We start from the raw sequence: 23,731 nt of genomic DNA, 5'->3' as shown, positions 1-23,731 counted from the left end.
CGCCCCTTTATGTATAGTACTTGATATACACGCCCATTTATGTAAATATACCGTCCTCTCCACAGTGAGTCAGTTATCAAAGGTGTGACATCGAAGGTGTGACTGAGTAACAACATAAAGGGAGGGGTGGTGACTGCAGAGCATTGCTCCATTACCCTGATCCGTTATAGAACTGCAGAGCATTGCTCCATTACCCTGATCCGTTATAGAACTGCAGAGCATTGCTCCATTACCCTGATCCGTTATAGAACTGCAGATCATTGCTCCATTACCCTGATCCGTTATAGAACTGCAGAGCATTGATCCATTACCCTGATCCGTTATAGAACTGCAGAGCATTGCTCCATTTATCTGAGGCCTGTTACAGGCTACAGAGTATCACTCCATTTACTGGAGCCATGTTACATACCTGCAGAGCATTACTCCATTAACCTAATCCCTATTACAGACTGCAGAGCAGCGCTCTATTAACCTCTTTCTCGAACCTCTAGTCACAATTAAAGGTTTGCATAGGTAAATATATGAGCAAAGCACTGGGAGAGAAGTGTGTGTGTGTGTGTGTGTGTGTGTGTGTGTGTGTGTGTGTGTGTGTGTGTGTGTGTGTGTGTGTGTGTGTGTGTATGAGTGTGAGTGACTTTGGTGAATATAAGCTCTCATTGTCTCTGCTGTCAGACAGATGGCACCTGTGATATGATCTTGCTGCTTCCTCTTTGTTATAACTGGCACATGCAAAGAAAATACAAATTAGGGTCACAATGCCCCCTCTAGACACACAGACAGAGATATACGCAGACATTCACACAGATACACACACACAGATACACGCAAACAATCACACACAGAGATACATGCAGACATTCACGCAGAGATAGACGCACACATTCACACAGATACATAAACAAACAGAGATATACATACAGATAGAAAAAAGGCTTTTACACAGAGATACATACAGGAGACACACCAGATACACACATACATTGAAATACACAAATGTACACACAGACATACACACACAAACGTACACATAGATACACACTCAGGCACACACAGCTTGTCCCGGTTTGACCTCAGCTCCCTGTGTCATGGTGAGAAGTCAGAACTCAGAAAAACCCTGACGATATGTTTGTGCGTGTGTACGTGTAAAGACATGTCTGGTAAGTGTGCGTGCATGTGTGTGTGCAGAGACGTGTGTATGTGAGGAGCGAGTGCATGTGCGTGCAGAGCTGTGTCTGTGAGGATCATTTAAGTGTGTGCGTGTGAGTGCAGAGACGTGACTGTGAGGAGCATGTAAGTGTGTGTGTATGCGTGTAGAGACGTGTCTATGCGAGGAGCATGTAAGTGTGTGTGCGTGCATGGAAAGACGTGTCTATGTGAGGAGTGTGTGTGTGTGATAGAGAGTGATGAGGCGTGTCTATGTCAGGAGCATGTGTGTGCGTGCCGACGTGTCTATGTGAAGAGCATGTAAGTGTGCGTGTGTGCGTGCGTGCATGGAAAGACGTGTCTATGTGAGGAGCGTGTGTGTGAGAGAGAGTGCTGAGGTGTGTCTATGTCAGCAGCATGTGTGTGAGTGCCGACGTGTCTATGTGAGGAGCATGTAAGTGTGCGTGCGTGCGTGCAGACGTGTCTATGTGAGGAGCATCTAAGTGTGTGCGAGTGTGTACATGCAGAGACATATCTATGTGAGGAGCAAGTAAGTGTGTGTGCGCGCGTGTATGTGCAGAGATGTGTCTATATGAGGAGCGTGTGTGTCTGTGTGCACGCGCGTGTACGTGCAGAGACGTGTCTATACAAGGAGCATCTAAGTGTGTGTGTGTGTGTGTGCAGAGGAGCATCTAAGTGTGTGTGCATGAAACTCTGCATCTGTGTAGTATGTGTCAGTGCATGTGTGTGTTTGTTCACATAGCCAACGAGAAGGGGGGGGGGGGGGGGGGGGGGAGCCGGTTCAAATTACTGGGATCCAGAAGGGGGACGACTATGTTGAATATATATTATCGGTAGTATCATTATTTGTCATTCCTTGCTGCCGCCCTCCTTCTCCTTCTGAACGTTAGCGTCGACGTCACATGGCATCACGTTGCAATGCCAAATTACGTCACAACATCGCGTTACCATGGCAACGCGACACCGTACGTTCACAAGGAGATGGAGGGCGGCTGCAGGGAGGTGGCTGCCACAGCTAAGTGTGGGAAATAAAAAAAAATCACCGGGGCCCGAACCCGCTCTCTTCGGCCCTGTTTGTGCATGGAGCGTGTGTTTATGTACAGTGAGGCTTTCTTGGTATGTGTGGAATAGTAATGTTGGTGCTAATTAATTTCTACTTCTCTCTTCCAGAATGTATTTGGGAATAGCAAAAATATGTGAGTATCACAAAGCTGCCTGTGTGTTATTATGTGTGTGTGACATTGTCACTCCATGTGACAGCTCACACAATATGTGTTATTATGTGTGTGTGACTGTCGCTTCTTCGTGTGACATCTCACAGTTAATTGTGTGTTTCTGTGTGCGTGCGTGCGTGCGTGAGAGATATTATATAACTCGGTGTGTTTCTATGTGTGTGTGTGTGTGAGAGATATTATGTAACTGTGTGTGACATTGTCCCTTCTCTATGTGACACTGTGTCTGTTACTTCTGCCTCTTTTTCCAGGTCTTTCCTGCCCCCGCTCCCTCCTATTAGACACGGTAACATAAAAACCTCATAACCATTTTTTTACTATACGCGTGTATGTGTTACGACTGTGTCACTATTCTGGAGGAAGTGTCACACATTATGTGGATGTGTCACACATTGGAAAACAGTGTTACACATTGGAAGTCAGTTTTACACATTGGAAGTGAGTGTCACACATAGGAAGGCAGTGTCACACATTAGATAGCAGTGTCATGCATTAGAAGGCAGTGTCACACATTTCAATAACACAACGCCCTTGTTAAGTGTGAATTAAGGGTGTTTGGTCCTTAACGCTTTGATAGGTACCGTACAAACAGTGTAGGAGCTGATATTTTATCTCTGCCCTTTCACAGGCACTGATCTCCAGGAGGTAAGTGCCCTCTGAACCTCTCCTGCCTCTCTTAACTGGGAGTCACCTTGCTCGCACCTCACTGTCCTGCTGCTGTTTTTAGGGTGATGACGATGAGCAGGAGGAGGGGGACTTGTATGAGCCGCCCCCGTGTGATCTGCAAAGCAGGACACCCCCAGCTACGTGGACATCCCAAAGCCCTCACAGTCGGTATTTAGGTACAGACAGAGGGTCACATGTAAGGTCACATACAGCATTTTAAAGGTACATGTAGGGGTTTGGGGGAGTAACAACGGTATAGGAACGTGCAGAGTTTGGGGAAATGACAGTTAAGGGTAATCCTAGAATTTCCTAAACCAGGTATACGCAGTTACATGTAATAATTATGGGATATGGGGTACACTGGAATATGACGTAAAGCAAAAATGTTGGGGTACTGTGGGATATGCATTACATGAATACTTAGGGGGTATAGTGGAATATGAGGTACTGTCAGGGTCAGCTTGTGGTTTCTCTGCTTTAGGCTGGGGCCATAGAGGGGTTGTCAGTGCTGGACCGCGCTGACGCTGAGGCTCGCCTGCATGGGCATGAAATCGCACAGATTTCAGCAGGCGAGCCAGCGGGCGTGATCGGGAGGCGGGGGGAGACTGAGGGAGGCGGGGCAGTGACGTCGCTGGGACAATCGCCCGCGATGCACCGATGTCAATGTCACGGCGCCGACATCACGGCGCCGTGACGTTGACGCTGCTCCACGCTGATTGGATGTTTTCAGCCGACAGCGCTCTGAAAAACAGCTTGGCTGTCAGCTGAAAAATCCAGCGCCTCAGCACGCCTGCGGACGCTCGCGTGAGCCCCCTCTAAAGACATCCTCATGGAGGATGCAGGGGCTCAGCGCGGAGCGTCAGCACGGCTCAGCGCGGCCTCCCCTGCTATGGACTCGGCCTTAGATCGTGCTATAGGAGGACCTGCACCCCAGAATATGCACACTCAGGAGCGCAGTCAGGAGGTAGCAGTCTATTTTTCCAGTCTCACCCTCAACCTCACAGTACACCCTTCATGTAAAGAAGAGAGGGGGGATAACACTGGAGGAGCTGGGCTGCAGTCCTTTCCTTTGCTCTCCCAGCTTTGCAGCAAGAGTAATGTGTGGTCACATGGCCCAGTGTTTACTAAAGAATGCACCACCCTCATGTTGCCACAATGTGTCAGTATTGTGCAGAGTAGAAATAAGTCTAATATTTATCTAGCAAGTTAATTTCTAAATTGACATCCCGCTTATTAAATGGAGCTTTAATATTGTTCTCCATTACACCCCGTGCCTATATATCTGTCCCCAGGGTCACCGGCCTCAGGGAGCATGGAGAACCGGTGAGTAATGGCACCTCTTTCATCAATTATATTCTCCCTAGTACTAAAAAGTACCACGTGCAGTGTGCAGGAGGAACATCTTTTGGGGCGATTCACACAGCCACCTTCAGGGTGGGATCCTGATACTAGTGCAGCTACCTCTGGGGTGGGATCTTAACATTTACACAGCCACCTCTGGGGTGGGTGCCTGAAATGAGTGCAGCCACCTCTGGGGTGGGATCATGCAGCACAATTCTTTGAACAGCGACAAAATGACTTTGCAATCAAACTTCTCTGGCTCTCTCCTCCCCACATCTCCAGCTCCTGGACCCTCCAGACCAGCACTGCCCAGCACACGAGCTCTGCCTGTCCCCCCCACTGGCCGCAGGATGTCTCTCCCGTGTTCTGTACTGGGCTCTGCACCTCCATGTCTGATGCAGCCCCCCCTTGCCATGGATGGTGAGAGAGCTCTGTAACCTTTTAATATAGGAGGGACGGGGATCCCCTTTACCTGACAAGTCCACCTGATTTGCAATAGGTCTCACTTTTGGGAGTCAGTCTCACTCATAGCTCCCATAGGCACTACTTGACAACACTGTGGAGCCTCTTCCGTGAGCTGGAAAATATCTTGTCCCATTCCCTTGAATGGAGCTGATCTCTTTTTCAGCTCTGGGAAGTTGCCTCACTCTATATGGAATTAGACTTTAACAGTCTCACTCTTTAAAGGGACAATCTCACATAGCTGAACCTAAATAAATATGCCGTCAAAAATGTAAGAAATATTTGTCTTTCTTAAACAAATGTAACCAGGCTAATTTGGCTTATTTTGTTTCTCTGGATATTAACTGCAAATGTAATTTCTTAAGGGGCTCTGAATGGGGGCGTTTGTCAGTCAAGTGTTTTCTTTCCCATTATCCCACCCACGCTGTCCTCAACAGAGAGCCAATAAGATTAGGGGAGGTGAAAAGAGGGGGACTCTGCCTGTGCAGTTGTTGAACACTCGGTGAAATCAGACAAAAGGGAGCAGCCAGAGGATGGACTGACCCCTTTAATTTGGGTACAGCATACCCGTGGTCCCCGTATTTGAAGCACTGTGATCTGTGTAACGTGCTTTTTTTAAATGTATTTATATTTTGGTTTATTGTATGTTACACATTTTGCAACCGAGTTTGTTTTTCCCCCATTAGTAAATGTGACTGTCATGTTTTTATTCTCTCCCTCTCTCTGTCTTGCAGATCTGTACGTGAACATACTGGATACGAAGGTAACACAGAAATAGTTCAAAGTGTCAGGAAGGCAGTTATATAGTTACATAGTTGCATAATAGATGAGTTTGAAAAAAGACGTACATCCATCAAGTTCAACCTATTGTATGCTTAATTTAGACCAGGGGAGCGCAAACTTTTTTCCCTGCGCCCCCCTGCCGGAGGTTCCCTCACTCCCGCGCCCCCGCCCCTAACCCCCACTTACCCGCGCTCCGGCTTCATGACGTCACATGACCTCGCGTTGCCATGGCGACGCAGGAAGGAAGCCGCCGGAGCCAAGGTAAGTAAGGTTTACAGAGGCCCTGCAACTCCCCCGGCACTTAATTTAAGTGCCTTCGGGAAGCGCGCGGGGCCTCTGTAAACCCCCCACCCCCCCGTCGGCAGTCTCGCGCCCCCCAGTTTGCGCACCGCTGATTTAGACGACAGATACTTTATCCTATATCCGTACTTACAGTATGTTGATCCAGAGGAAGGCAAACAAAAAACCCCAATGAAATATCCAATGACATCTCCTAAGGGGAAAAATAAATTCCTTCCTGACACCAAGAATTGGCAATCAGATTACTCCCTGGATCAACATCCTTCCCATGTTTACTTATTTGGTATATCCCTGTATAACTTTCCTTTATAAAAAGATGTCCAACCTTTTTTTGAACAAATCTATTGCACCTGCCATCACAGTCTCCATGGGTAATAAATTCCATATTTTAACTGCCCTTACTGTAAAGAACCCTTTCCTTTGTTGCTGGTGAAATCTCATTTCCTCCAACCTTAAAGGATGACCCGAGTCCTTTGTACTGCCCTTGGGATGAATAATTATTTTGAAAGCTCCCTGTACTGTCCACGGATATATTTATATATAGTTATCATATCCCCTGTTAGACGTCTCTTTTCTAATGTAAATATATCTAATTTCGCTAGCCTCTCCCCATAAATCAGATTATCCATCCCCTTTATTAATTTGATGGCTCTTCTCTGCACTCTCTCTAGTTCCATAATGTCTTTTCTACGGAGTTGTGCCCAAAATTGTTCTCCATATTCAGAAAGAGAGTTTCCCTATGATAGGGAGAACTGGGGCTCTATTTTCGAGGGATGCGAAACACAATTGAAAGAAATGAGTTGCTTGTAGTTCATTTTCTTTCCCATAACAATATGGGTTAATCAGTTACACCCTTAAACAGGTATCCATATGACCGAAAACTCCTCGCGAGTATATAGAGGATAGCGCTTAACAAGGTTTTAACTCTATATAGAGTATGCAGAAACGATGTAGATCCCAGCGCAAATATTACCTCTTTGCCACATCATGGCTATCAGAAAAGTTCATCATAATAGAATAAAGATTTACTCACATAAAGATAGAACTCTGTTGAATGTAGTCCAATGTAGGATAAGGAAAATCTCCACTTGTCTTCACCTGTGGGGTGTAAATACCGTGTGCCAGGCGTAGTACAATAGATAAGGAGCAAGAAAAAAGATTGGCAGCAAGCCAGAGCGCCGCACCACGAACTTAGACAGTGCAAGAGGGTGAATAAAAAGCGATTTATTGCCCAAATAGGAAGAGCAAAGTTACACTAACGTATTTTGCGGCCTAGCACTTTGTCAAAGCACTGGGGCGCGAAAGATGTTAGTGTAACTTTGCTCTTCATATTTTGGCAATAAATCGCTTTTTATTCACCCTCTTGCACTGTTGTTCATGGTGCGGCACTCTGGCTTGCTGCCAATCTTTTTTCTTACTCCATATTCAAGGAGTGATCTTACTAATGCTTTATAAAGGGGCATAAATATGTTTACTTCCTTTTCATCCATTGCCCGTTTAATGCAAGATAAGATCCTGTTTGACTTTACAGCTATTGCATGACTTTGGGCACTATTGCTAAACCTGCTGTCTACAAGCACTCCTAAATCCTTCTCTATCAAGGATTCCCCTGATTTATCCCCATTTAATTAGTAAGTCGCCTGTTTATTCTTGTTTCCCAAATGCATAACTTTACTTTTATCTGTATTAAACCTCATCTGCCATTTACTTGCCCAAGTTACCAGTATATCCAAGTCCTTCTGGAGAGAAATTACAACCTGCCCTGATTCTACTATTTTACACAATTTAGTGTCATCAGCAAAGATGGAGAATTTGCTCTCTAGTCATTAAGTCATTAATAAACAAGTTAAAAAGCAGGGGTTCCAGTACCAATCCCAGAGGTACTCCACTCCCAACTTTAGCCCAACCTGAAAAAGTTCAATTTACAACAACTCTCTATTGTCTATCATTCAACCAGTTTTCAATCCAGGTGCAAATATTTTTACCGAGTCCAATTTGCTTTATTTTGTACATTAACCTTGTGTGAAACCGTATCAAAAGGCTTTGCAAAATCTAAGTATACAACATCAACTGTATTACACTGGTCTAAATTCCTACTTGCCTCCTCAAATAAACTAATAAGGTTAGTTTGGCATGATAAATCCATGCTGACTATTACTAATAATTTTTTTCCATTTGGTATTCTGAATATTATTATTAGTTAAAGCAGCAATCCCTCTCCCCAGAAGCCTATATAAGTTTAACTTGTATAATGTTAGTATCTGGCTCCCTGATCATTTTTTATTTAGATGATTTTCCTAATCTTTAGCCTGCACTGGACTCTGGGGAGAGCTCCATTTTAGCCTCCCTGACACTTAATATTTCAAGCGCTTATATATCCCGAACGGAGCATCAAATTGTAAAAATAAAAACAGCATTGGAAAGGGCAAGAGTAGATCTCTTAGATTAAGTATAATGCAAAAAAGGTACGCCACGCCCTCGATCGCCTCCCCAATCTCCTGCAGCCAAGTGCACATATCGCTGGGGCTGCAGGAGTGCGCGCCGCCACCATGAGCGCGGCCTATGGCTAAAAGCAGCGATGATTACAGTGCAGGTCATGTGATGTGTTTTTGGCTAATGATCTCTCCCCCCCCCCCCCCTGCAGGTGAGATCACAAGATGCCATCATCCCAGGTAAGAACACCCCAAAATGCATGTGGGTGAATTGTAAATGGTGGAGGGGAGAGACTGCATGCATTCGTTAATCAGCGCGTTGATGCTATCTGAGACCGGGGATTTAAATGAAGAACACTGTGAATAGAGTATGTTGACGAGCTTGTTAACTCGTTCCCTGCCAGAGTCAGTCACACACAGATCTCCACACATTGCTGTTCTGTGCTACAGGTGACAACTGTTCCATTCGCTGTCAGGGGGAGAAATCAAACTACCGCAAGGCGGACGTGTCACCTAAACGTCACTTGTGAGGCATATCTAAGGCAAGGTTATAGTGGCGGCGTACACACGACGGAGCGCGTGATGTCACGCGCGCCTCTCGCTCGCGCAAAACATGCACTAAGGCTGGAGGCAATGGGGGGACGTGGCGAAGGCATGGCGGACGCGTCACCAGGCTGGTTCGCACTCATTGGCTGAACCGCTCACGTGACGCAGCAGTCGCCCTGCAAAAACAATTAGTCTCCTCTGTTATCTGTTGCTCCGTAGCGCTTGGTCACGCGCACTATGTGCACCTTCATTTGTCTCCGTTAATTTGTTCCGGCGGTGCACGGCGTCATGCGTACACGCGCCGCCACTATAATCGTGGCCTAAGAGTGGCTGTGATAAGACCCCCTTATATTTCACACTGTAGGAAGTGAATATCTCTTGGTTTTCCGCAGGGAGCGCTGACGGTGCAGGAGCCAATGAAAGCGCAGAGGTGAGAATGTGGGAGAAAATAGGGTAGGGTGTTATTTATTATTAAGAGGGGCTATAATCAGGCCATAAAAATTCATTGATTGCTATTGCAGTATAAGGACAATAAGTACAGGTTATACTGTTTATCAAATCGAACCACAATGGATGGGGGACAGGGGGAGCAGACCTACGTAGCGACTCCCCAAAATATATATATTTTAAACAACTTCTCAGTGTAAATCAACTTTCTCAGATTTGATCCCTCTTAAAGTAACAGTCTGATTACTCAAAGACATTAGATAAAGATTGTAAAAACCATCCAAAGCTTCTTTTTTTGTGTGTGTTTTTTTTAAAAAAAAGCTTCATCAAAGAAAGAAAAAGTCCCATTATAAAAAATGTGACCCCCCCCCCTGTAATAAATGGCTTGTGTCCAGTTTTGAAGCAGTTAAATAACTCCCACAAGGTTAAAACGATGATTGTGTGCCGTGATGAGCATAGAAAAGGGAGTGTGGAGTGTGGAGTGTATTTTTTTATTACGGGTGTTGGGCTTCACTTTAGGAAGCAAAAGGTATCAGGGAGAATACTGATGCAGTAACAAGACACCAATTACTGGAGCCTGTATATCCCATCTCTGCAACTGGTGGCCGCGGGTCAAACCTGCAAAGTGCCTTAGTGCAGCCCTTCTCTGCTCATGGCAACTTCATACCAGTTGCTCAAGTAGCCAAGTGCAATTTTTCAGATTCATTTGAAACTCGCTTGCAACTTAAGATAATGTATATACAGGTAGGACAGATATTATAAATGCTTGCAAAATATGGAAATCTAATCATTGCAAAGCCTTTCCGTGCATCGAACATTAAATTACAATAAGCTGGTGGCCCTCCTACTTCTATTTGTTTTCTGATCCAGACGCTTTGGAGTTGAAGAGCCGTGCTGTATACTTTGTGGAATTTGCCTATGTGAGCTTTACGGTCCATCTCTTAAAATCTCAAAAATGCAAACTATGAAACATTAACCCCCTCCCTGCCAGAGTGCTCTGCAATGCATTGTTCAAAGGAATTCATGCCTCTTGCCAATCAGGATCAGTAAATGTTACATAGTAGATGATGGAAATATGTATTTTTTTCAACCTCAACCTATGCTAACTTTAGATGACAGATACGCAGCCCATATTTGTATTTACAGTATATTGTTCCAGAGAAAGGCAACAAAAAAAAACAATGAAACATCATCTAATGATATCTCATAAGGGGAAAAATACATTCCTTTCTGACTCCAATACTTGGCAATCAGATTACTCCCTTGATCAACATCCTTCCCATGTTTACTTATTTGGTATATCCCTGTATTCCTTTCCTTCTAAACAGATGTCCAAATGTTTTTTTGAAGATATCTATTGTATCTGCAATCGCAGCCTCCATGGGTAATGAATTCCACATTTTAACCGCCCTTACTGTAAAGAACCCTTTCCTTTGTTGCTGGTGAAATCTCCTTTCCTCCAACCCTAAGGGCTGTCCCCGTGTCAGTTGTACTGCCCTTGGGATGAATACAGTAGTTCTTTTGAAAGCTCCTTGTATTGATCTTGAATATATTTGTATATACTGTAGTTATAATATCCCCTCTTAGATGCCTCCTTTCTAATGTAAATAAATCTAATTGAGCTGGCCTCTACTCATAAGACAGATTACCCATCCCCTTTATTAATTTGGTGGGTCTTCTCTACACTTTCTCTAGTTCCATAATGTCTTTTTTATGGAGTGGTGTGAAAAAATGTGCTTCATATTCAAGGTGTGATTTTATTAATACTTTATACGGTGGCATAATTATGCTTACTTCCCTTGCATCCATTCTCCATTTAATGCAAGATAAGATCTTATATGCCTATGCAGGTACTGCCTGACATTGGGCACTATTGCTAAGCCTGCTGTTTATAAGCACTCCTCCATTATTGATTGACCTAATTTATCCCCATTAATTTGTAAGTTGCCTCTTTATTCTTGTTTCCCAAATGCATAACCTTACATTTTACTATATTAAAACTCATCTGCCATTTACCTGCCCAAGTTTCCAGTCTATCCAAGTCCTTGGAGAGAAATTACATCTTGCTCTGATTTTACTACCTTACACAATTTAGTGTTATCAGCAAAGAAGCAAAGATGGAGACTTTGCTCTCTATGCCAACCTCAAGGTCATTAATAAACAAGTTACAAATCAGGGGTCCCAGAACCCAGGGCCGATGCTACCACTAGGCGACTTAAGCGGTCGCAGTGGGGGGCGGCAGCAGAGGAGGCGGAGGATGGCGGTGGCGGCGTGTGAAGGAGACAGAGGAGGAGAGCAAAAAGACTTCTATGGCGCTGGGACAATGATTAAGTGAGATTAAACCCTTTCCAAACTAATTTCTTTGAAATCCACTCCATTATTCCAATCTGCTTGAACGTGACTGGTTTCTCAGAACTGCACGCAACACTGGCAGAAAATATGTAGATGGAAACAAAAAGGTAAAAAAGTGCCACCATAGTGTATTTCCCTTAGATAAATATCACTAATATATAGTGGAATAACCTTGTGAAGGCCAACGGTGTAATCACAGGATATTTTAATATTGGATAATTCCAAATAAAAAAACTAAATAAAAACAATTGATACATCAGCATGATGTTAGGCATATGCCTTCTCCGTTGTTGGTAAAAATTGAAACCCTACTCACTAGAAGTCGCTAGGGCATGAGCCTGGTACATAGCAGTCTTGCTGTGGTGTTCCTATAACGGTTATGCTCACCACAAACCTTGGACCGGACCGCGGGGCTGAGGTGGGGATGTGAAAACACCGACCTTAGACCATGAAGCCGGATCCGGGTTGCGAATTCCGTGGTCAAACATAGGCGGGTCAGGATTGGAGAAGGCTGGGTAATCCGTAAACAAGCCGGGGTCAGGGCAGGCGGCACAGAAGCGATGGTCACGAGCTGGGGTTGTCATCAGGAAACTTGAGCGAAGCTGCTTCAGTGTAGATAGCAGGAGTTCATGAAGGAGGGAACAGGAACAGGGGATCCAGTGCTTCAGCACAGAACAGCTCTCCCTAGCTGGGTACAACTGTGAGTAGTGGAGGCTACTGGAAGCAGGAAAATTGCAGAAGGTATAGCACAGAGGATCCAGCGCTTCAGCACAGAACAGCTCTCCGTAGCCGGGTACAGCGGAGAGTAGTGGAGGCCACTGAAAGGTCACTGGGAACATGAAATGCAGACAGGACAAGAAACACTGAGGGCTTCAGTGTAACCGCTTCAGCGCGGCAAAGTCTGCCAGGAACTGGGAGCAATGGCAAGAAGGCCAAGGCAGGCCAAACAGAGGTGCTGTAGCAAGCACAGTTACTTGAGAAAGTCTATGCTCAGCCACTTCCTGGTGGGAGGGGCAGGAGTTAAATAGAACAGGCAGCCAATGAGGCAGAGTTGCATAGGAGGCAGCAAGAAGCAGGCTGCAGTCTAATTGCAGGAGCAGGTGATTCTTGATTGCAGGTTCAGACAGGGGTTTGTCTGGAAACACTATAGCTTTGTAAGAATGAGTTCCAGCCAAACCCAGTAGCGGATTTTTTACAGTTCCCCAGTTGGTCTGGCGATGTTGGGACACGCGTTGATGCCGCCGTGTTGCTCCGCTTTGCCATCCACTTTCTCCAGCTTCTCAGCCCCTCCAGGTGATGTCACTGCTCTGACAGCTGGTGTGCCGAACAAGGAGACACGAAATTGGCTGCTCCGCCTGCTTCTCTGAGCATGTCTGTTGATCATGTTGGTGACGCCGAGAAACATAAGCTGTGGGGATATCACCGGGCTCTTTCTGTTCTGCTCCGTATAGAATAAATCCTACGCGTTTCAAGACTTTAGGCATCTCTTCTTCAGGGGTGCTCAGAGAAGCAGGCGGAGCGGAGCAGCCGATTTTGTGTCTCCTTGTTCGGCGCACCAGCTGTGAAAGCAGTGACGTCACTTGAAGGGGCCGAGCAGCTGGAGAAAGTGGACGGCAAAGCGAAGCCCCACGTCGACATCAACACGTGTCCCGACATCGCCAGACCGACTGGGAAACCCCTCAGCAAGACTGCTATGTACTAGGCGCATGTTCTAGCAAAGGTGCACTGCAACTGGAAAGATTCTTTGAAAAAATATCACGGGCAAACTCCAAAAAAAAAAAAAATGTCACACCTTGATAAAGTCCTACGGGATGAAACACGTTGGTGCGTTTGTCATGTTCATCTACTTGTGAGTTCTTTTATTAAATACCCTCTATTTTTATTTTGGAGTTTGCCCGTGATATTTTTTCAAAGAATCTTTCAAGTTGCAGTGCACCTTTGCTCTACTCTACTTCTATTGCTTCTACACTCCAGGATTGCACGCAGAGGAACTACTATCGTGTATTGGCGCTCTGGACTTCAGTATACCCCCAGGGCAGGTAATGGGCAATAGCCTTTATATTATTACCTTTGACCCCTAATGGGGATGTTTATGCTTTAAGTGGGGTGTGCATTTTTGACCATCTCTGCGGTAGTCGTGCAGACTGACCGCGAGGTCTTTATTTTTGCCCACCTCTTTATATGATCATGATATATATGTGAGCCTATGGATTGGATACAGTGTTCCCACTTTTGGATTATTTTTTCAACTATCAAGATACTTGTGTGTACACACGAATATTGAGCGTCGTTCTATTAACTTCTCTCATGTTCTAGCGAAGTCTAGTGAGTAGGGTTTCAATTTTTACGACGGAGGAGGCATATGCATAACATCATGCTGATGTAGCCGTTGTTTTTTATTTGGAATAATCCAATATTAAAATATTCTGCCCCAGCCTTCCTCCTGTGCCATCTTGCTCTGCTCCCGTGGTCCTCAGTCCTCTTCTCCTACCGTCTTTCTCCTCTACTGCCCTACTCTGCTTTTGCCGTTCTCTGTACTCTTCTCCCGCCGCCGCCTGATGTCCTCCTCTGCCTACTTCCGCTTCCGCCCGCCGTCTTCCTCTGCTGCCCTGCTCCACCTCAGATCACAGAAGACAAGTAGATGAGAGGAGGGGATGAGAGGAGGAGGGAGTGAGAGAGGAAGAATAGAAGGAGAGGGGTGAGAGAGGAAGAGTAGAAGGAGAGGGGTGAGAGAGGAGGAGGGGGTACGAGTGAAGGGGGCTATAATAACATAAAAAATACATCTGAAAGTTCGGGGATGTGGGGGCGCAGAGCTGAAGGTTTGCCTAGCGTGCCGAATATCCTTGCACCGAGCCTGCCAGTATCGATGTTTAAGGTACTCCACTCACATCTTTAGACCAACCTGAAATAGTTCCATTTACGACAACTCTCTGTTGTCTATCCTTCAACCAGTTTTCAATGTTGCTTTGGGATCCTTTATTTTGTGATTGCTTTTTTTCCCCTCCTGGATTGATATGAAAATAAATATAGTTATCTCAGGTGGTATGAGATTAAAAAAAAAAAGTTGGATGCGATTATTACCCTGTGGTGTTACTTTGTGTTGAAGGGTGCAGGCGTGCAGGGCAAACCCTGGTATGCTGGAAACATTGAGAGGAGAGAGGCAGAGAGAGCCCTACAAAGAATGAACAAGGTAAAACTCACGGAATAAGGTAATTTGGTAGAAAGGTATATCGGCAATAACCGCTTCCTATAACTCCTCCTATTGCTCCCTATAACTCCTATTGCTCCCTCCAACTCCTCCTATTGCTGCATATAACCGCTCCCTATAGCTCCTCTTATTGCTGGATATAACCGCTCAGTATAGCTCCTCCTATTTCTGTATATAACCACTCCCTATAACTCCTCCTATTTCTGTATATAACCAACCCCTATAACTCCTCCTATTGCTCCATATAACCACTCCCTATAACTCATCCTATTGCTCCATATAACCTCTCCCTTTAACTCCTCCTATTGCTCTGTATAACCACTCCCTATAACTCCTTCTATTGCTGCATATCACCCCTCCCTATAACTCCTCCTATTGCTGCATATAACCACTCCCTATAACTCATCCTATTGCTGTATATAACCCCTCCCTATAACTCTGTAACAGTGTCCCTCTCCCTTCCCCCCCCCCCCCCCCCCCCAATCGCAGATAGGGGCCATTACAGTGTGTGTGTGGTGCATACCTGCTGGTAACAAGAGGGCTGAATCGTTCGCGATTACTTTGGGACACAGGAACAGGCTTCTGGGGTCCACACCCCAGACAATACTTAGCAGTGCAGCGGCTCCATCTGCCGTAGGCTCCAGGGATGTATGGAGATGATCTCTCACGGTAGAACTTGTACTCTCCCCCCAGTTAGACCACACACCAGGCCGGAGGTATATTGCAAACAGGAACGATTTATTACTACACACTTTGCAGTAACACAGCTATGCAGCAGTCGTCTGCCGGATACAGTCTCCTTAGATCAGCTCTCACTGGAGATGGTCCCTGGACCGTCACTACAGTCCAAGGGCACCCCCAGCTGTCCTAGCTCTTCCCCACCTCCCTAGCGGAGGCAGAGGTATAATCACAGTCACTCCTCCCCGCAAGGGAAGAGAACATGGGTAGGCCCCAATCTCAGACTCCCAGTCGTGTGACCTGCCTTCCTCAGAGAGAAGGAACAATCTCTCAACTTTAGGGCAGTCCTGTCCTTAAGTACAGCCAGAGGCGGGCACACCGTTGTCCCAGCTACAACAGGATGTACCATCCCCTGCTGTCACTCAAGAGCAGTACCAACTACTGGCAAGCCTGTAAATACCAGTGTTTACTGCCAGCCCATTGGGTAGAATAGTAGCCAGGGGGTACCCCGCTACAACTCCTTCTATTGCTATATATAACCACTCCCTATAACTCCTTCTATTGCTACATATAACCCTTCACATTTAGACATACACAATCTTGGCAAGCTCAAAACCCACAACCACAGTATTATATATGTATATATTTGTGTCAATTGGAGTGCTACTAGGGTTGCCAGGTGTCCGGTATTTAACCGGACAGCCCGTTATTTGGTTACTCTCTCCAGTAAAAAAAATGAGAGATAATACTGGACATGTATGTGTCCGGTATTACCTCTTCGAACTTAGTAACCAATCGTGGGATTTCCCCTGAGAAGGGATAGAGCAGGGCTGCTGCTGCTAGGGGGCTGGGCAGCTTCCTCCATCCTGATTGGCTGCATTACACAGCAGCAGCTAATCAGGAGGAGGTAGCAGGAGCCTGGGGCCAAAGAGCGGAGGAAAAGCATGGAGCAGAGAGAGGTGAGGCTGTGTGTTCTGTCTGTGTCCTGTCTGTATTTATTCTGGTGTGTGTGTGTGTGTGTGTGTGTGTGTGTGTGTGTGTGTGTGTGTGTGTGTGTGTGTGTGTGTGTGTGTGTGTGTGTGTGTGTGTGTGTGTGTACTGTTTTGTGTGTGTGTATGTGTGTTTTACTCTGGCTGTCCTGTGGGGGTGATAATGACAGGGAGAGGGGGTGAGAGGATGAAGGGAGGGGGGTTGAGAGAGGATGAAGGGAGGGGGTGAGAGAGGATGATGGGAGGTGAGGGAGGATGAAGGGAGAGGGGGTGAGAGGATGAAGGAAGGGGGGATTTGAGAGGATGGGGAAATGAGAGAGGAAGATGGGATGGGGGATGAGAGAGGAAACCCTCCATATAAACCCTCCCTATAACGCATCCTACTGCTCCATATAAATCATCCCTATAACTCCTCCTATTGCTCCATATAACCCTCCCTATAACTCCTCCCATTGCTCCATATAACCCCTCCCTATAACACCTCCTATTGCTGTATATAACCTCTCCCTATAACTCCTCTTATTGCTGTATACAACCTCTCCCTATAACTTCTCCTATTGCTGTATATAACATCTCACTATAACTTCTCCTATTGCTCCATATAACCCCTCTCTATAACCCCTTCTATTGCTCCATAAAACCCCTCCCTATTGCTCCTACTATTGCTGTATATAACCCCTCCTATTGCTGCATATAACCCCTCCTATTGCTGCATATAACCCCTCTCTATAACTCCTCCTATTGCTCCATATAAACCCTCCCTATAACTCCTCCTATTGCTCCATATAAACCCTCCCTATAACACCTCATATTTCTCCATATAAGCCCTCCCTATAATACCTCCTATTGCTGCATATAACCTCTCCCTATAACTTCTTCTATTGCTGCATATAACCTCTCCATATAACCCCTCCTATTGCTGCATATAACCCCTCTCTATAACTCCTCCTATTGCTCCATATAAACCCTCCCTATAACTCCTCCTATTGCTCCATATAAACCCTCCCTATAACACCTCATATTTCTCCATATAAGCCCTCCCTATAATACCTCCTATTGCTGCATATAACCTCTCCATATAACTTCTCCTATTGCTGCATATAACCTCTCCCTATAACTCCTCCTATTGCTGCATGTAACCACTCCCTATAACTCCTCCTATTGCTGCATATAACCACTCCCTATAACTCCTATTGCTGCATATAACCCCTCCCTATACCCTCTCCTATCTGACCCAGTGTTCTGTGCTAGCAGGATGGCTGTTTCGTTGTGCGTCTGAGCTCTGGGCAGAGCCAGCTGCAGCCATACACCCTGGTTATCCTGTATAAGGGCCGCATTTACAACATACCCATACGGGCGCTGGGTGCCCGTGGGTACTCACTGGGAAAGGAAGGCAAGCGTTTTGAGGAGGTGAGGAAATTGAGGGCATTTACTTGGTGTCCATATTTCAAGGCGCAATCTCACATAGCTGGCCAAAAAAACCAGCAGCCTTATTGTCTTCCTTTTACTAATCTAACCATACTAAAAGCAAATATTTGGCTGCTTTTGTTTCTCTGAAAATTAATGACATTTGCATTTCTATGGTGGCCTCAAGGGTTTTTTTGTTTTTTTTTTCCCCCTCTGGCCACCCTGTTTTTAACAGCGGGCCAATAAAGATATGCGGAGGAGTGAGAGCTCTGCCCGTGCAAACTCTTGTTTGTAAATAATTTTTATTTACTTTTTTTTAACGAATCAACAACTCGAATCACATATCGAGATAAATTACATCAGTTGCATAGAAGGCCGTTGACCTGTATGAAGAAGTGAAAACGTCAATATTTCACATTCATCTCTAACTGTGCATGAAGGCCAACACAAAATACAAATATAGAATGTAATCGAAAATAAAAACAAAACAAAAAACCTTTAGAATGACCTTAGAATTAACTTTAGGGGCTTATTTACTAAACTTCGATAAATTCAGTGCATGCTGAGCAACTTTGCATTGTCTTACCGCACTATGAAAAATATGGGTAAAAACGGTATTCACTAAGAAAAATCACCATTTTTTTTTTCAAGTGTTATCGGACTGAAACTTTTTGTTTAAACTGCAGCTTGGAAGAGCTGCACGGAGAGAGCTGCATCTCCCTGCACAGCTCTTATAGGTGTATTGTAGCACGGGCTCTCCCAAGCTGAACTGCATTAATTTCAGCCTCGGGGACCCCCTGCTACCTGAGTCCTATTAACCCCCGTCCTACTTCACGGCCCACGTGACCGGGAGATTTAAATACTGCAGGGGGATACCGGGGCCTGTAACTTGGGAAGCAGGGGTTCCCTAAGGCTGAAATCAATGCGGTTCAGCTCAGGAGACTCCCTGCTTCCATACTTTATTATTAAAATTCACATTAAAGCAGCTTCATTACGGCAATAAGGGGGTTAAGCCACAGTACCTGGTTTATTGGGGGCAGTGGGGGTGGGTGAACGGGGGTACTTGGCCCAGGGTGGGTGGTTAGGCCTACCAGGAAGGTTATCGGAGGAGTTAACCCCTTCATTACCAAAGCAGTGGTAACTCCTATGGTAATGAAGGGGTTAACTTCTACTGTCACCCTCCCGCACAGCCTAAACACCTACTCTGGGGCAACTACATGCCAACCTTTTGTGGGCACAGGCCAACCTTTTTTGGGTGTCTTATCTCCCGCTCATCAATCTTTCGTGACATTTACTGTATGGCTGGGAGAGAGAATGATTTTAAACCAAAAGGAATCTGTGACTATAAAATACCATATAACTCTCTCCCTATAACCCCTAGAATAATGCTACCCTCATCATTGCATACGTCCGATTTTAATGCACGTTTGGACTTCAGTCTTGACTGTGCTACTTCTACTTAGAGAGTGACACAAATATCTGCAACCCAGATACCCTGTCATGTTTAGCGTCAGTACAATTCTGTATTACAGCTGGTCAAAATCTATATTTTTCTTTCCTTGTGAATTCCAACAGATTTTAATTAGCATAGATTTGTACAATCTGTAAGTCTATGGAGAGTGCCCTTTCTGTCACCTTTTGTCTGCTAACCAGAAGGGTAATTTTTATGCTGCCCCCTTTTGAAGTTGGCTTAGAGATCAGGTCAAATCTCTGGTACATTTGAGATATGTGCAAGTATTAAATAATTCACACTAGGGTATTTGTACACTCAAAGTTTACCTTTTATAATAAGGGAACTTTGTCACTGGCTTTGGTCAGCTTTTAATGGCACTAAATCACAAATAAGCCTATGCTTCATTTATTTAACCCCTTCAGGGCACTTTCACATACTTCACAAAGTTTAGTCCATAGGGCAATAAGAAATTTTATATACAGTTAGGTCCGGAAATAATTGGACACTGACACAATTTTTATAATTTTGGCTCTGTACGCCACCACAATAGATTTGAAATGAAACAACCGAGATGCAATAGAAGTGCAAACTTTCAGCTTTAATTCAAGGAGTTGAACAAAAATATCGTATGAAACGTTTAGGAATTGCAACCATTTTCATACACAGTCCCATTATTTCAGGGGCTCAAATGTAATTGGACAAATTAACACAATCATAAATAAAATGTTCATTTTTAATACTTTGTTGAGAATCCTTTGCAGGCAATGACTGTTTGAAGTCTGGAACGCATTGACATCACCAAACGCTGGGTTTCCTCTTTTGTGATGCTTTGCCAGGCCTTTACTGCAGCTGTCTTCAGTTGTTTGTTCGTGGGACTTTTTGCCTTAAGTTTTGTCTTCAGCAAGTGAAATGCATGCTCGATCGGGTTGAGATCAGGTGATTGACTCGGCCATTGCAGAATATTCCACTTCTTTGCCTTAAAAAACTCCTGGGTTGCTTTCGTAGTATGTTTTGGGTCATTGTCCATCTGTAAAGTGAAGCGCCGTCCAATCAACTTTGCTGAATTTGGCTGAATCTGAGCAGACAATATATCCCTATACAATTCAGAATTCATCCGGCTGCTTCTGTCTTCTGTCACACCATCAATAAACACTAGTGACCCAGTGCCATTGTAAGCCATGCATGCCAATGCTATCACACTGCCTCCACCATGTTTTACAGATGATGTGGTATGCTTCGGATCATGAGCCGTTCCAAGCCTTCTCCATACTTTTTTCTTCCCATCTTTCTGGTACAGGTTGATTAGTTTCATCTGTCCAAAGAATGCTGTTCCCGAACTGGGCCTGGCATTTTTAGATATTGTTTGGCAAAGTCTAACCTGGCCTTTCTATTCTTGAGGCTTATGAATGGTTTGCACCTTGTGGTGAACCCTCTGTATTTGCTCTCGTGAAGTCTTCTCTTTATGGTAGACTTGGATAATGATATGCCTACTTCCTGGAGAGTGTTCTTCACTTGGCTGGATGTTGTGAAGGGGATTTTCTTTACCATGAAAAGAATCCTACGATCATCCACCACTGTTGTCTTCCGTGGACGTCCAGGCCTCTTTGTGTTGCAGAGCTCACCAGTGCGTTCTTTTTTTCTCAGAATGTACCAAACTGTTGATTTGGCCACTCCTAATATTCCTGCTATCTCTCTGATGGATTTTCTTGTTTTTTGCAGCCTAAGGATGCCCTGTTTCACTTGCATTGAGAGCTCCTTTGACTGCATGTTGTGGGTTCACAGCAACAGCTTCCAAATGCGAATGCCACACCTGGAATCAACTCCAGACCTTTTACCTGCTGTGACATAGTCCAAAGATGTTAGGCAGCTTTCTGCCCCATTTTAGAGCAGAAAGTGCAGGAATAGTTACAAAGGATCCGTTCCACAGCTTCCCATTACCTCAGGCAGCTGGATGGAAAATCCAGACCACAGATTACAATGGCTCTAGTTCTCCCTCACCTGCTCTTCTAATCACATGCACAGGTATTTAGAGCAGAGAGGTTTTGCATTTCACTCTCTCTCCTTAGAGCCTGGAGGCTGGGGGTATCACTGCTCCCCTGTTTCCAGTGTCGGGGTTGACGGCCCCTCCACGTATCACAGTACCAGAGGATTTGCCTGGACACCACAAACAGATAAGACAAACCAAATGGTTACTGCTGTTGCTAAAAGACTGTGCTGTATCTTGTGACCCTAAATGAGAGAGCATTGTTTTAAGCTGGGGAACCAGTTTAGTTGGCCAGCAGCTGTTAGAGAGACTGATTCTGATGTGTAGTTAGATCCCTGAAAGGGATAGGATTTTGCTTATATGATTTTGGTTTTATTTCTTGAAATAACAGTGTGGGAAATATTGTAACACTGAAATATGTGAACTGCTGAATGAAAGTATCTGAGTACCTCTAACCTTCACATGTTAAAGCTGCAGTACCTTACTTGGATGAAAATAAAGCAGGCAGAAGCCTGAGTTAAGCAGCATAATACTTTGCATGATCCTGTTTGTTGTATAATTAACCCTAGAAGACTGTGTCGGGAAGAACCCAGACAGACGTCAGCACTACAAAAGAGGGGCGTTTGTCACACTGCTTAATTGATAATGAAATAACGAAGGAATAGCCCACACCTGTCCATGAAACAGCTTTTGAGTCAATTATCCAATTCCTTTTGGTCCCTTGAAAAAGAGGGGGCTTCATATTAAAGAGATGTAATTCTTTAACCCTTTCTCCAATTTGGATGTGAATACCCTCAAATTAAAGCTGATAGACTGCACTTTAAGCCCATATTCATCATTTAACTGTAACTTGAATTTATTTTGGTACACAGCCGAAATAACAAAACCTTGTATCAGTGTCCAATTATTTCCGGACCTAACTGTATATATTTTAGGTATCTGCTAAATGGAGTCTACCTTGACGAGGTTGGCAGGCTTGCATCATGTTTTAATCAAAAGATGCAGCCAAATGATTCCTTTGTCACACTTTGACTTTGGTTTTAAATGTAAAACAGACTTTGGTTCTAAATGTAAAAATATCACTAGTATATTTCAGCCCAATTAGTAAGAGCGCAGGATCTGTTCTTTGTTTCCCATCTCTGTACACTGTCATCAATCACTTCAATTATAAACATATTCTGTTTCCCCCCACCCCCCCATTGTTTATTGGGTCATTAATGCAGATACCATGATGACCTCCATGTCAATCTCACATTTTTAAATGAAAGTTAGCCCCTTGGTTGCTGTATTTTGTTCGCAAGACGTAACATTTGTCTCGAGCGTCACAGCTCATTTTAGGCTTTTGCTTTTTCCAGATGAAGTTTTGGAAAGCTTTATTTACAAACCCTTGTTAAACAGTCTGTAACATCTGTCAAAGAGCATCCGGAGGAAATCAAACCTCTCCTAAGTCTTTGCTCTCCAGGTTTACAAACTGACTTTAAAACAGGATTTAAAATCAATCACCCAGCGGGGCGTGGCCAGGACTCTGAGCTGAGCCGATGCAGGTCGGCTCAGCTCCACAGCAAAAGGATCAAAGTGGGCCAAATTGAACCCTAAAATATACCCTGAAAACCCCGGACCGCAGAGAATTAGGGAGAAGACCATCATCCAGACCTACAGCCCGACTCTTGAGCTCCCGGCACCCGGACCGCTGTTCGGCAAGGCGCGGAAGTGATAGCCTCTGCCGAGATCCCCTGAGGCTCCCAAGATGGCTGCTGTCCGTGCAAGGTCTGCCTGAAACAAGAGGTGCACAGCAGGCAACCGGGGGAGGAATACTGACGGGGAGAGCAGGCATACTGACGGGGAGAGGTGGGCGGACGTGCTCTGGTACACAGCCGGTGCGATAGCTGGGAGGTCCCAGAGCAGTGGAAAGGCAGCCATTTTGCCCCAGTTCCCCTTTACGTGGCCACGTGGGGCCTGGGTTTGTTTCTTACTTCTCCTGACTGACTGCCTGATTGTGGCCTCTTGGAGAGGGCCTGGTTCTCCCCTCCCCCCCCCCCCCCCCCACATCCAGCGGCCTGCCAAAAGTTCAGGGCCTAGAACCACCCAAACCTCTGACAGCAGCTGAAGGCCTCTAAAAAGCATCATAAAACAGAGGTGTCAGCCCCTGTTTCCAAGAAGGCCTAACCTGACAGTCACCTCGCCCACGCACACTCGAACCCAATCAGAGACTATAAAGCTAGGCCAATAGCCTAATATCTACCAACCACCGGGGAACAACCACCCTCCCCTGTTTCTGTGGGTACAA

At 45.2% G+C, this 23,731-nt stretch overlaps 1 protein-coding gene across 1 annotated transcript; it reads left to right on the top strand.

Moving 5' to 3' along the window:
- Nucleotides 1-768: 768 nt before the first annotated feature.
- On the top strand, nucleotides 769-23,070 carry SH2D6 (SH2 domain containing 6). Its single transcript, XM_075599015.1, has 13 exons — nucleotides 769-1,088; nucleotides 2,335-2,360; nucleotides 2,648-2,682; nucleotides 3,025-3,041; nucleotides 3,124-3,258; nucleotides 4,355-4,385; nucleotides 4,686-4,823; nucleotides 5,600-5,628; nucleotides 8,593-8,620; nucleotides 9,319-9,356; nucleotides 14,832-14,915; nucleotides 17,855-18,010; nucleotides 22,800-23,070. The coding sequence occupies exons 1-13, from the start codon at nucleotides 1,086-1,088 to the stop codon at nucleotides 22,836-22,838; spliced, it is 759 nt and encodes a 252-aa protein (XP_075455130.1). The 5' UTR covers nucleotides 769-1,085; the 3' UTR covers nucleotides 22,839-23,070.
- The last annotated feature ends 661 nt before the right edge of the window (nucleotides 23,071-23,731 follow it).

The sequence above is a fragment of the Ascaphus truei genome, chromosome 5 (assembly GCF_040206685.1).
Source record: "Ascaphus truei isolate aAscTru1 chromosome 5, aAscTru1.hap1, whole genome shotgun sequence".
NCBI lineage: Eukaryota > Metazoa > Chordata > Amphibia > Anura > Ascaphidae > Ascaphus > Ascaphus truei.
Note: the sequence above shows the minus strand (reverse complement) of the source record. Positions and strands in the feature narration are given on the sequence as shown.